This window comes from Harpegnathos saltator, unplaced genomic scaffold (assembly GCF_003227715.2).
Source record: "Harpegnathos saltator strain DR-91 unplaced genomic scaffold, Hsal_v8.6 scaffold431, whole genome shotgun sequence".
In the NCBI taxonomy this organism is placed as follows: domain Eukaryota; kingdom Metazoa; phylum Arthropoda; class Insecta; order Hymenoptera; family Formicidae; genus Harpegnathos; species Harpegnathos saltator.
This window is the reverse complement of record NW_020230241.1, coordinates 71,255-85,740: the sequence shown is the minus strand read 5'-3', so window position 1 is coordinate 85,740 and position 14,486 is coordinate 71,255. Positions and strand designations below refer to the sequence as shown.

At 40.9% G+C, this 14,486-nt stretch overlaps 1 protein-coding gene across 1 annotated transcript; it reads left to right on the top strand.

Annotated features, from left to right (window-relative positions):
- The first annotated feature begins 653 nt into the window (after positions 1 to 653).
- On the top strand, positions 654 to 9,313 carry LOC109504347 (40S ribosomal protein S28). Its single transcript, XM_019843890.2, has 4 exons — positions 654 to 4,448; positions 4,554 to 5,291; positions 7,538 to 7,647; positions 8,495 to 9,313. Exon 1 carries the CDS (start codon positions 3,470 to 3,472, stop codon positions 3,665 to 3,667), a length of 198 nt encoding a protein of 65 aa, XP_019699449.1. The 5' UTR covers positions 654 to 3,469; the 3' UTR covers positions 3,668 to 4,448; positions 4,554 to 5,291; positions 7,538 to 7,647; positions 8,495 to 9,313.
- The last annotated feature ends 5,173 nt before the right edge of the window (positions 9,314 to 14,486 follow it).

Genomic DNA, 14,486 nt, shown 5'->3' with positions numbered 1-14,486 from the left:
ACACACACACACACACATATGCATATATACATACAGACGAAACTCATCGCGAGTATTCTTAATTGGGACGGACATAATCAACGAAAAGGGAAAAAAATATAAGATATTACGAGAGACAGCAATTTATATAACTGCGCGTTAGTTTCATTAGCGGTGCATTCACGTTTTATTCCGAAGAAGTTGAGTATTGTGGAACATCAATTACGATATTTTTTCTGTTCTGCACATATGAGCGTTACATGTAAATATGTAATAATTAACAACTGTCCCCGTTCTTTATCTACGTCGACGAACGAATAATGGGCGAGACGACGAGGCAATTGGGGGTTCATCGCGAATGTTACGAAGCTTATAATTCCGCACACCGTATTATTTCATTTGTTAATAACCCCCGTCTCCAGCGATATATTACCCTCTTCGTTATATTATCCGTTTAATTCAATTATATATTATACAATATATGTTAGGATAACGGGTGGATTTTTGGTTGAACGAATTATCAATTACGATCGTTATCCGTATACATGTAAGTGATAGGAAAGCAGTATTTATACTTTGATATTATTTTTACATTACCATTTGCTTATACTTTATCGTTACGGACTATTATTAAGACGATTGCGTGTCACGGTAAAAGTATTTAAGATTAGTCAAGTATTTAAATACTTAATATCGATACGTTGCGTTTTTATGATGAAATATTTTTTGTACCAATACTGCGAAACTGTCGATGTTTTTGCTATCTACTGCTATCTTGGTCGTGCAATATTTTCTCTCACGCGACTTGACGATCTAGTTAAAAAGAGATAGAGGACGAAAATTTTAGTTACATCTTGGCAGACATCAAATAACCAGTGAGAAACTTGCACAATTGTAATACATACGATTTTATCATGACATCCAGCGATTATTGATTTTTTTTTTTTTCGTTTTATATTCCGTTTAATCCAAAGGATACTTAAAGCCGTTAAACGTATACTTAAAGTATTCTCTAGATTTTTATAAATATAATTATTGCGTGAAAGTACGCGTATATTTTTCAACGCTAAGACTCGAAGATGAGTATCCTTTTTTCGTTGGAGGAGGGAGTTTGTGCGTCCGCTTTTCGCGTTATACGATTCTAATATCGCAGAAAAAAAGACGTAGACTGTGGGAAAGGATATATCTGTATTAACTCTTGGGGTAGTATAAATAAATTTCCACATATTTTTGGAGTTATCTTATAGTTATTCATTATTTGTACTTGTACTTATTACTAGTCTAAGCTATGGTATAGTTATCGCGCCCAGAGTGGGAACAATTCAACAACGCAAGCGTACACTCTGCTCTAAATTATTATGCGTCTTTTTTTCGTACGTATTCAAACTCGATTTACGTTACTCAGTTGGCGGACAGACCAACCGGAAATCCGCATACTCTGTACCAATTCTGCGTATTCGCTAACCGACTTTGTCGAGGCAATTTTCTGCGTTTTACACCACATACAAAGCGTCCGTGATTTGACATTCTAAACGAATGAAAAGAGGATGCATATATTATTAGCGCGACTGCGAAACTTGCAGAAGAAAAGAATCTTGCTCGCGCCGCGACTGAAAATTTTATCGACACACGGACGTTCGTAAGTGTCCATTGTTTTGGCGACAGTTTTATATATGCGTGATATATATATATATATATATATATATATATATATATATATATCGTTAGTCACGGAACTGTTACGCGCTCAGATCTCGGCTGCGCCGTTACTTCCAACAGTTTTATCCCGAAGAAACTGCATCATTTTCATGGAGATAACCGTTCATCACTTGCGCCCTCTTTTTCTTTCTCTCGTTATCTTGATGGATCTCGCGCTCATACAGCCGAGATCTGAACGCGCGCGGTATATCGACGGCTGGATTTTCCCGACGATTAGTGACTAATCTCGGACGTGCGATGTATATCGTGCAGTATCTATAATTTCGCGCTTATCGAGTCTCAAGTTCCACCGCACCAAGTCGTCGGATTCACGCCGCATTCGAGAGATCAAAAAGCGAGGTGATCGGGATAATCGGCGAGCCGATCGCTCAGTGAACGAGAGATAAAATACGTGCGCACTGTGTTCAACACTTCGCGGGCGTTATCGACGAGCGTGTGAACTTTTCACTTCGATAATTTCGCGACGAAACATGAGAGATGTGTACGTGTGTGTCTGTGTATGTGCGCAGCATCAGGTAGGAGAATTCCTGTGTACGTGGCTCGCCGTTTTTTAGTGGATTATATCATCGCATACGTCGTCTATATACTTATACACGCGCATTCACAACACGTACACACACAACACATACATACACACACACACACACACACACACGTGAATGTACAATGTACATCAGCTCACGTATCGCATATACAAATACGCAAATCTTTTTCAACGTACGACTGTAATTTTATATGACGAGAAGAATGCACTGTGTATGACTGCGCGCGCGTAAGAGAGAGAGAGAGAGAGAGAGGGGAGGGGGAGAGAGTGTGTGTGTGTGTGTATGTATGTATGAAAAGTCAGACGCAGGAGGAGAACATTTCTTTTTTTTGCAAGACGACAATGAGAAACAGAATCGGCGCGTCGATCTGCGCGAAGCCGCGTTTTTGCGTATCGGGAAGAATCATCGTCGACCCTTGACAAGCCGATACAGAATAAACAAATACTTCGTTTTAGCAAGGGACGTCACGTTTGTACTAAAGCACCAATGAATAAACGATTGTATCAATGGGCGAATCATCTTCCCTGTGTGAAGTCAAACTCACCGATGCACTCGACGTTCAAGATTGACGTTCGCGAGCGGATATTTTTGCCGAGCGTCAGCGAACTCTCCGAGTGAACTACGACATCCGTGCATAAAGTTTTCGATTATGACGCGGGAATATCTTGCACGACAACATTTCGTTCGAAGAGACGCAGTCGTGCGAACGGACGAGCCGTCGAAATCACGTGGATCGTACGTATGACGAGGTCAGGCCAGTTTTATTTTAAGCATTCCTCACAGAAATATACGTCGGCGCCGCTCGATCACCAATGTCTCATCCTCTATAATTTCGCTTTGAAAAGAAAAAGACCGTCGATGGAGAGGGAGAAGTTCTCGTCGTTACTGCTCGAGCGCGAATTACAGAGTGCTTCCTAAATTATCTCCGCGCTCTCTTCGCGGAAAATTCATCAGGTGCCCTTATTTAGCTAGAAGACGCTAAGTCTTCCACGCTCACTTGGAACGCTGTCAAGATGTCATTCGATCCGTATCAGGTCCGGCCTGGTAGCAAGCGAGTTTGCGAGCTGCATTGCGAGTATCGCAACACGTTGCACAAGAGCTGTTCTCCACGTGTGTCGTATCACAGTAAGATAGTAAAATTCCGATAGAGAAAGAGAGAGAGAGAGAGAGAGAGAGAGAGAGATAGAGAGAGAAAGAGAGAGAAAGAGAGGAAAGAGAGAGAAAGCATGGAGAAGCCAATAGTTCGGGCCAGGGTGGTGAAGGTCCTCGGCAGGACGGGTTCCCAGGGACAGTGCACGCAGGTCAAAGTGGAGTTCTTAAACGAGCAAAACAGACAGCTTATCAGGAATGTCAAAGGTCCCGTGCGCGAAGGCGACATCCTGACGTTGTTGGAGTCCGAGCGAGAGGCCAGGAGACTCCGTTAGCGCGGGGAGATGAGGCGGTTTGGACACACATAATCGCTAAAATTCCATTGGGAGAACCACGTCGATTTCGAGTCCTCGTGCGCGTTATATCCTGGCGACTGGAGTCGCCGAGAAGAAGACGGGAGGAGGAGGAGAGGAATCGCCGTTGCTCTTCGCGTGTGACAACCGCGTCCTTGTTTTGCACATTTGCGATAATATATGAAACACGTGTTACTTGTGTCCTCGCCGCTAACGGTATCCATGTGTGTAACCATTATTCTGATTTTACATCATAGCGTGTGAATAAAGATTTCGCATTAACTGTATTTATTAAACAGAGATATTTGCGCGACATATATATATATATATATATATACATATCTGTGGTGGTGGGTATGTTCAATGAATCGTGCTTCTTAACAATTCTGTAAAGTAGAATCGCAAAACAATTGAGATTCGTCACGCACCGAGGCATCGCATCGGTGACCTCCGAAATATTCGCGATTAAATTTAGCCAGTCTGAGTACGCTTGTAGAGTGTGCGGAAGAGTCTCCTCTCGCACGAGTTCTGTCGCACAATACATCGATGGATTCCCACGCGATCTGTGCTTTTATACGTGCGACAACAACACATCGTTATTCACGCGAACGTTACGAAAGGTCTGCTCGTGAGATTCTAAAGGTGCATTTGCACGGTCGGAATTATTTCGGAATAAATTATTTGCAGCGGAGATCGCGTCCAGCCTCCAACAGCTTGTGTCTACAGCTGGTACCCCGCAACGCTCGTCAGTTCTTCACCAGCAGTAAGTACCGCATCGATTACTGATAAAGGATACAAGCCGGATGAGATGAACTTCTCCTCCGTCCAAGGTACCATCGATAACTCCAGCCTTTTCTTTCATTCACAGCTGATTGAGATGACAAGAGGCTCCGCCAACTTGAGCTAAACGCTAATTGAGCTAATTCGCTATCCATCAATGATAATAATGCAGAAACTGCTGCGATAAATCTCATCGCAAGTACACGAACGATCGAGTGCGTACTTGTCATCGGTACGACGGCAGCTGATAACATAATTACCGACTTCGACCTCAGCTGCGCGTTCACACACTTTCCTCCATCTATCACCACGTGTGCACACACGTCATCCTTCGCGATCCCGTCGCAATCTCGTGCGGCTGGTCAGCTGATTCGCGAGCGCTGTCAAGCAGCGATCATGCGTAATACGCGGCGGTGACGCACACGGTCGGCTTGACAGGCGAACGGCAGTGTGCGTGGCGTGTGGAACGAAGAACACGAAGAACGACGACGGCGTTCGCCTTTCGCGACTGGTGGGGCGGCTGGCCGAGAAAGAACGGCGCACACGGGTGTCAAAGTTTGCGATGCCGAGGTCTTATCGACGGCCAATCCGCTGCCCGGGTATCTCCGGACGGGGATGCCGGAATTCATCGGCGATCGAAAGGCACGTCGCCACGAAGGATCGATCGGCTTGTTTAGTTTAACGTCGTGTCGCGAAACGGCACGCGCGTGACTGCCGGCGCGTCGCAGATTTCCGTCCTCCGCGACGACACGCTTCCGACAAAATTCCACGCCGCTAGCCCGTGGACTCGCGCGGACACAGCACCAGTCTCTCACGTCTCACTTGGGTAAATATCAAATGTTTGCCGCTTATTAAATGCTCCCTGCAAAGCCAGGTGCACGTGTACACCGGGAGAAATATTTGCTCGAATGAACAACTTTTCTGCTGAAATCCCGGTTGTTTTTTCTCGTTAAGATTCAATCTGAATTATCGAGACTTCTGGATAAGTCGAACAGAATTCTGGCACTTTCAGTCGGAACTTCGGAGTCGTTCATACGTTCGCCAGAAAACTCGTTCATTCAACCAAGCACTTTTCGTCGTGTACGATAAAGCGCCTGTGTGAAAAGGTGTAGAGAGCTAGAAACAGACGGAGGAGCGAGACGGCGAGAAGGTATCAAACGCGTATTATTAATGCGTATTATTAATGTGATGTTATTTCACACGCTAGAGAGATACACTTGGTCGTAACCTCTGATGTATTCGGTTGGTAGCGAGCATGCGTCACCGATTACGATTCGTAGAGATTTATTATATAAATATGTGTATTCTTTACATGTAAAAAAAGTATACATGTAACTAATATTTAATTAAACATTTTTACATACTTAATCAATATTTATTGTTGACTCAAGTCTCTCAGACAGCCGCTTCAGATGTTTCACGTGCAAACACATCCGGTATTACTCAATATTTCGTACGGTCTCTTTGTGTTCCGTTAATCGGTTGATAGCGATGTAACTTTATACAGCGATAAACGTATGCGAGAACCGTAATGAAAGTGCATCTTCGGCGATCTGTATCGACGCGTCTGACCGGTTTGGTGTGTTTCGGTCTACATCTTGCATCAGTTGTAATAGCAGCTGTAAATACGTAGAAGGCCAGGATAGTGCGCAGTGCATGTGCCGTGAGAGTATGACCCGGATTATTATTTCTAATTTAAATTGTTGCATTTACATCATGTTATTTGTCCATTCGGGATCGTTTATCATCGGCATTATCACGTAGACTTTTGCAGAGTGGCAGTGTCGCGTCCGCTATGTAGAAACTTACGTAGAAATGCTGAATCACTCGAATCGAAAAAAATCCCCGGATAGAAACAGATTATTTAAACATTTCGCTCGCAGCTGAAATTAAATTTTGCTCTTTCGCCTGCTCCTCCCTCCTCTGTCCTCTCGTCGGCGCTTTTTCAGATCTCTAATGAATAAATCTAGTTATATACCTTGGCAAGATTGCAAGATCATAAGGATTTCAATAACAAGGAGATTAGTAACAAAAAGAGAAATACAATACAAACAAGATTCTTTTAAAGATCTTGAATTTTTTTAATATTAATGCTCAACGTTGAGACGTCAATTCTCAATGATGTAATATGCATAAACAATATGAACATGTTGAAGGGGAAATTCACTTTTTCCGAGACTCAACGAAGCAACGAACGTCACAAAGTTCAAGAACCGAAGATGCGCGCGTTATGTAACGACTGGTAATATAAGCGCAATAGCGTCTCTCGCTTTCGATGAAAGGTTGATGGTTACCCGATTACTTAGATAAAACGTTGCTAAAATCGTCGAGAAACGATAATATTTGTCTTTACTGAATTTGACAATCTAAAATGTGTGCGTATTTTTTGCGCATATTGGGCGCTGCCACGTGATGAATAATGTCGAGCGTAAGCGACCGCGCTACGCTTCTCCAGATGCGCGATACTACATTGTAAAAACGTATCATAAGAAAAAGGCAAATCACGCGTAATTGTAATCACTGATCATTACGACGTCATTATGAATTTATTGTAAAACAGTATTGACGGTATTGAACGTGAATTTAATCTGTTAGTTACATCATCAATCTTGGTCTAATGACTGCTGTAATTATGGAATAAGATAGAATAGAAAAGAAGAGACTCAAAAAATAAACCAATTGATAAATATGCTATAACGTAAAATTCATAATTTAATATGTATATATGAAGAGAGAGAGAGAGAGAGAGAGAGAGAGAGAGAGAGAGAGAGAGAGAGATTTTTCTACTGATATGTTTTCAAAAATTAATATTACATGAAATAGATATAAATTGTACGCTCTGAATTCCTGATGCATTTGCGCAATTCTTGCTTGCGCATGCAATTATCTGGAATTATAGCTAATTTCCTTGTGATATGTTTTTTTCCTCTCTGTTTGTCAGTTCTCGCATATTTCATTTCAGTGAAACGATATATAATGCGGAGATATATTTACGTCAATCAAATTATAATATTTATTTGCATAAGATACCGATGTAATTATTTCCTTAACAATTTTTTCCCCCAATTTCAGCTGCGCATATTGTCATAAGTCGACCGTTTGCGGACTGACGTAACCGCAGTCATGGTGGAAAACGGAAAAAACAGCGTGCAGAATCGATTGATCAGTAATGGAGTTAACGGGTGAGTTCCCGATAAAATTGCATACCTTTGTCGCGTTCCCCGTGGCGACTTCGTGCACGGTGTATTACGCGCGCGTAGTTCGTAAATTACAAAAAATGAAATCAAGCGATCCCTCGAGCTTCACACCAACAACGCGCAACCGAAACACGAATATCGACGTATAAGATAACGGGACGGATTTTAGAGCAGGGCGCTCTTTCGAGCGAAGATCATCGCCTGTAAAGCTCAGTTTTGTGACTGGCGAAAACGACGCAATGCACTCGTCTCTAAGATCCTCTATATTTAGAACTGCATAAAAACATCGTCCATCATTATCGTCACGATTGGTAGTTGCATCAGTGTTATCGAAGCATTCCTATTCGGCCATATGCGCGATCATGTTCTCCTTTCGCTGAATAGCATCTTTGCGCTTCTGACGCCCGATACTCGAGCCGCATGGTCGCCGGCTTATTCGTGTATGTGGAAATATATTTCAACAATTGTCAAACGATAACATGATTTTATTCTTCCGAATATATCTGAATCGATAAATCGGTAATTTTTTTCTTTTTCTGATGAGCGGCAACTTCAATCATGGAACTCGTTATAAAACGCGAAATGAAATCGCAACGACGATCGTTTACATTGTAAAAACATAATCAGCGACCATTCGTACAATTATCGAAAATTTCCTTTAGCAAAAATGGCAATAAACGATAATTTGTTTCAACGTAACGTCTGATTCCAAAAAAATTAAATGTTCAATTAATTAAGTCGGCCGGAAAAGATTACGAGATATTTGCAAAATGAAAATAATAAAGATCTAACACTTTATATCTGACTATTCTATACTTTTCGAATTTTTTAGCTACACCTCGAAACCATAAGACGATATCAACATCACCAAGCGAGTTTAAGATGCGATTAGATGCAAATTATTCACGAGATCCACACGTTCTCGCAATATGCCAAATGCATATCTGCGTTAAACACATATGTTGAATAAATCAAAGGAATTATGCTGGATAAGTTTTGAATATTAAATTAAATGAAATACGTCATGGTAGAATTTGTCTATTATGACGTTGTGAGTTTAAAAACTTTGTTATGTTGTACATACAGTTGCGATACATTAATTAGTCAATTCCACCGTGTGTTTTAGTCGCAACATTTTGTCACGTATAAAGGTTCCCCTTCCCACTTATTAAAAATCTATTTTTAATTCGCCTTTGGATAATTTGTACATTTTACATCTGTGGAGGTGTACTTTCATGACCCACGTGAGCTAATAACCTTAATCAAAAAGCCATGATTTCTTCTTCCACGATAAGATAGATAGATGACCGATAATTACTGATAAATCATCCGGCTGCTTATCGCTACCTACGTAAAATAATGTTGTTTTGGAATTTGTACTTTGCGTACTGTAATATTCTTCTCCGCTCGTTACTGATTATACGTTCTCGGAAATTATGCCGAGAGTACTACACAACATTGAATGATAATTAGACAATGAACGATCAAACTAGCTTTTTTGTCATCTCAACCATTTAATCCATTATATATATTTTGTAACAATCGTTCAACTTTTGTGGCGAGCAAGGCCGTTTCGCAAAACCGACAAACAGTTGTAGATGTGTGCGTGTATGATATTTCTATAAATATTATGCCAACTCTGCTGGCGGGGTTTCTCTGAAATTTATTTTCTACCTTCAGACCTTGCATTCATTCTCCCGAGACTGCTCGTTATAAAATGCTTCGCAATCGAAGAAATATCTGTATGAAAAAAAATTACACTGCGCGACAGACAAATACATGTACTGCAATCTTATGTAAAGAAGGTGTATGTATCGACAATTGAATATAATAAATGGAGAATTAGCTAGACGTAACTAACACTACGCGACGGAGGACTTTGCACTTTACTCGATACTTCCGTATAATCTGATAGCCTACACTGCATTGATATTCAGTGTACGATTTTCGAGTAAATTCCAAGTGATGTCACAAGTTTTATTTAATTGATGATTAAGAGCGACAACGATTGACTACGCACAGTGTAAATAGATTTTCACACGAGGAAGCAAAGTCGGAAATATTATTTTCATGAAATAATTATTTGCCTCACAAAATCAAACATCATTATAATATATATATATATATATTTTTTTTTTTTTATTATAATTGTGTCTTTTAAGTACAATCTGTTTTCCAGTTATTAAGATTACAATAATAATTAGGTTCTCCTCGTAAGCTCGAAAGAGCCGACGTGTGTTTGCTTTCGTTTTTATCTTCGTGTGGCTTTTACGGGGGATTCAGTCAGATACGTGAAATAATAGCTTATATAATCGCGAAGTTGTGACCTTTTCGGTAGAGCATCCTTTATTTAAAATAAATAACACGTTTTTTCGTACCTCCTGTCGCGGCGCGATGGACACGTGGTATATCTGAATGCCGAAACCAGTCGGTTGAAAATGGTCAGAACTTTCCACCTGTCGTTCACCAGGATACTCTTTTTCTTTTCAATATTCACTATGCGAAACCGGTTCGAGCCGAGGTCAATGTTGATAGGAATATGAAACTTTTTTAACGGGACGCTATAATATCGAAATAATCGAGAATCGTCTCTATCGAATTGCTAGACATCAGTTCTTTTTTTGTCGTTCATCCGCACGCGAGATAATAAGCAACTTGTTGCACCTGGATTTACATATTATTATCAATGGATCAAGGAATCAACACGATCGACGAACAGATCCGACGCGAGATATGTATTTATCTCATCGTAGTCTGAAGTTTTCACAGTTTCCGATGATTACGTTGTCACGATCGACTACTTCCATTACTTTTCATTCTGTGGCAGATCCAACCGGAGACGGCTTCGCTATACTTATAATTTCGCAAAAATCAATTTGCGCAGTGGACAAAAAATAAACGCGAAAAAATGAAGATTATCGCGAGTCAAATGTCCGAGCAGCGGCCAGTCTTTCCTTGACGTTGCAGGACTGACTATCATTTCGTTATCTTTCCGGTATGAGCGATCCATCTCAATTCAACTCGTCCAAAACGTAAGGTCCGCCAGTGTATCTCGTTATTCGACGCTACGAATGTCTCGGTTAGACATTGCACGTATCGCGCTCATTATCGAACGTGTGTATGCAATTAAAGGCAACTATCGCCAACTTTAATTATGTCGAGGCTACTGATACCAAAGGCGAATAAAGGACATGCCGGTTTACGGCCGAGCAAATACACGAGCGAAATTTCTACGCGATGTTTCCTCGTCGCCAATGTCGTACGTTATCATTGCTGATTTGTTCGCGTGGACTTTGCGCTTCTCTTATTGTGTAAGCGTGTAATACATTTCGATCGTTCTACGTCCGATATCATCGGCGTAGAATATCTCACGGATACGCACGGATACGTCACAAGTTCACGAAATTTCAGTTCGCACTCGCATCCTCTTTCCTGCACCCCTTCCCCTCCATCAGCCGCCAATTCGTTGTAATTATTGCCATTTACATAATTCGTCAACAAGATCTCCCGCGATGCATAAATCTCCGCGCGAGAACAAAAACTTGCCACGAAACGTTCTGATGAATCGGTAGGAAAATAACGGCATAATTATATGATTGCCGGTCCCTTTCGGACAATCTCCCAGCGGATTGGTTAGATACTTGCTCACTTATTCAATTAATCGTACACGACAAATCGTTCGTTTCTTCGCGCTAGCACATAAATCTCTTATCGTATGCTGAACCAGCTTTAATAATATGTAAGGCCAGCGATAATGCCCACTATGTCGGTGAGATATAGCAATGGATTTTTTTTTACATCACTGTCCACGTCGTTTGAAATATTCTCTGTGGAACGAAGCTCTCAATTAAATGTAATTAAATGATAAGCATGCCGGCATGCTCGATCGTGCAGTGCAACGGCGATGTGTTCGCGTCTCTGAGTATCGAATGTGGCGATATTAAGTTATTTAACGATCGATAAGCGATATTCATAAATATTCAGCAATTGAGATGTGAAATATTAAAATCCGATTGAGCAAAAAAATATTTAAAGCTTATGTTCATAATGACGCGCGTAATGAAAGATTTATGATCTTTCCAATGAGTGTCGCCGTAGTGTTAGTGACGATTCACATGCATGCACTGCTACAACTACTTTTTTGTTAAAGCAACAGATAGAGCCACGACTCTAATGACAGATTAATAATTTCTTTCTTTTCCCATTTCCCTTTTCCCACGTCAAATGCGGAAAAAGAAGCATCTTACTTTGACAGTACTTAAGATAAGTTTGCTCGCAAGTAACAAGAATAACCGAAATCTCTCCGCTAATAAAGTTCTAACGGTGCCCCGTATAAACGCATGTAATCATGATGAAAATTAATTGAAAACAACGCAACAACGATTTCGTCAGAGTCTACGTATACTTTTCAAAATTGTTACGCAATCAAACCTACGTTCCACGCTGCTGCTTTTGTGGAAACGCAATGAGAATTATACTCAGTCTACACGCTTCAGCTATTAATTTAATGTTCCTCGTGAACACCTGTTCTTCACTTCAGTGACTCTCCGTTTTTCTATGCGCATTATTGTCACGATGTCCAACAAGGAAAAAACTACGTTCAGCAAAGCAGTCACGTTCGCGGTAACGTGCTTGAAATCTTCGCTGTCGCGACATTATATCGAATTTACCGGGAATTGGGGATCAAAAATCAAAAACGATCCACGTGGAAATCTGTAATTTCGCGTCATTTTGCTTTTAACCGCGGCGAAAACCGAAACGGAGATGTTTTACCTTCGAGCAAATCGAGACAGAAAAATGCTTACATCTTTTGCTGCCTCAGGTGGCAGGAGTGGCGGGAGGGCCATGACCTCATCATTCTTGTTACATAACAGATTACCGCGGGTTACGTAAATGTAAGAACAGCATAGACACGGTCGAATTATGCCTATAAGCGATATATCGTTTCGCTGATAGTTTAATACAAATTTCGATTCTCATTTTCCAGCGCACACATATCCGTGAGAATGAAATACAACTGGTGACCATTTTCACATTAAACGATGCATTATGAGTGAATGGCGGATACGATGTATTTTATCGAGCCGTTTTATCTATTTGTTCGAAGGACAAAAGTGATATTAAAGATTTTGCAGAAGAAAGAGCGCGTATCTCGCATGTGCTACGCTCTCAGAGTTCGATTATCAGTATCACCATCGCGTCATTCCAACGCTCTATTTTTCGACGAAAGAGAGAGAAAGAGACAAAGACGTGTTCTCCAAAATTAGATGCAAATTAAATTGTTAAAATTGGAAATATGATCGATATCGCGCGTTGCGCAACATTTAATAACTTCTAATAATCGATTTTAATGTAATTGGCACAATGACTTTAGAAAACCGTCTTTTTTTAACAATTTTTTAACAACTTACAAGTTGTTATTATATTTTTTATGCATTTATTTTATTTGTGTCAAGTTAGTTATTACATTTACTCGCATCGAGCGATCTTTATTCCTTTATACACGCAGCGCTAAAAACATTCCGCCGGGATACTCTTCGTATTTTTCTTTCTTTTTTCCTATCTGCGTCGAGCAAAATTAATTTTAACATTTTTTCGATTGCCGGAGACTATTGGTCTCTCAATATAATATTTTTCTGAAGAAATTCCCTTTTATTTCAAAATTCTGCGCGGACAAAAGTACGAAATGTGACGGAACGTGATCGAAAATACGCTCCGTGGCTTCGTTTTTTAGTAACTAGTCTGTGATAAACAACGTATGATATTTCTGAACAACGCGCGAAAAAATCTAAGTTATATCTAATGAATACAATCACGCCTGTGACGTGAAACTAAATTGCGCTGTCTCGGGAAATTTTTATTTATAGATACTTAAACATTTATCTCTGAGCCGTCACCGAGTATTCATAAAGATTATGTAAATTCTCCGACTGACGTCAAAACGAGAATAATTTCGCAGATAACAGTACAACTCAATTTTATTATTTTCAGTAAAAAGTAGTTTGGAAAAGTATCACAAGAATTTCATGCAAAACGTTTTACAATTTCGTGTATATCCGCGTATTAGAATTACGTCATTGACGACGTTATCGATAGAAGCAGGGGAGGGGGTAAATATAATTACAATAAATATAATTATAATTATATACTAGAATACAACTAGATACAGTTACCCAGACAATCAATGCCGCATCCTTTCTCGGGAAATTTGTGACGTTATTATAACGACCGCTCTCGATCAGCGGTGAACAATTTCTCATAGCGGAATCGGTTGCGCATTCGGCACCAAATGCGCGGTCATTTAAGTACGTAGCAAGCGGCACTAATCGGCGAACCAGTGTGTTTCAAATCGTCTTAACTCTACGATCATTGAACACGTCGGCGGTGGGTGATCGCCGGGATTGTTAATAATCCACCGTCGTGTCTCTCTTTGGGCTGCCATCAAATCATTGACGTACTTACGTCAATGTGGTCAAGAACGATCCTTTAACGGCGCCATGACGGCCGACGTCATATCTCCTCTGCATTACGAATGAGCGTATGACGTAGAAAGCAACGTGTCGTACATGGCGTATGGGCGGCTCTCTCGAAAATAACGCGGCCACGATATCATAGTTTTCCCATGGCGCTGTCTAATCGCGTTTCGCGAGCACGAAGCAATTCGCACGCTCGCTGAGCCAGCTGAGCCGGCGCGAAATGTGTTCGTCGATGATGACTCATCAAAGTCGCGCAAAGGAGAATCGTCAATTCCGATGAGTCGCAATTTTCTATCGCGGCGGGCATGCGTTATTTAGCCCGTTAACAAGGTCGCTCTCGGCGCGATT

Bases quoted from the DNA above. Each gene is read 5' to 3' on its own strand.
- LOC109504347 (XM_019843890.2), top strand. From the start codon at position 3,470: ATGGAGAAGCCAATAGTTCGGGCCAGGGTGGTGAAGGTCCTCGGCAGG.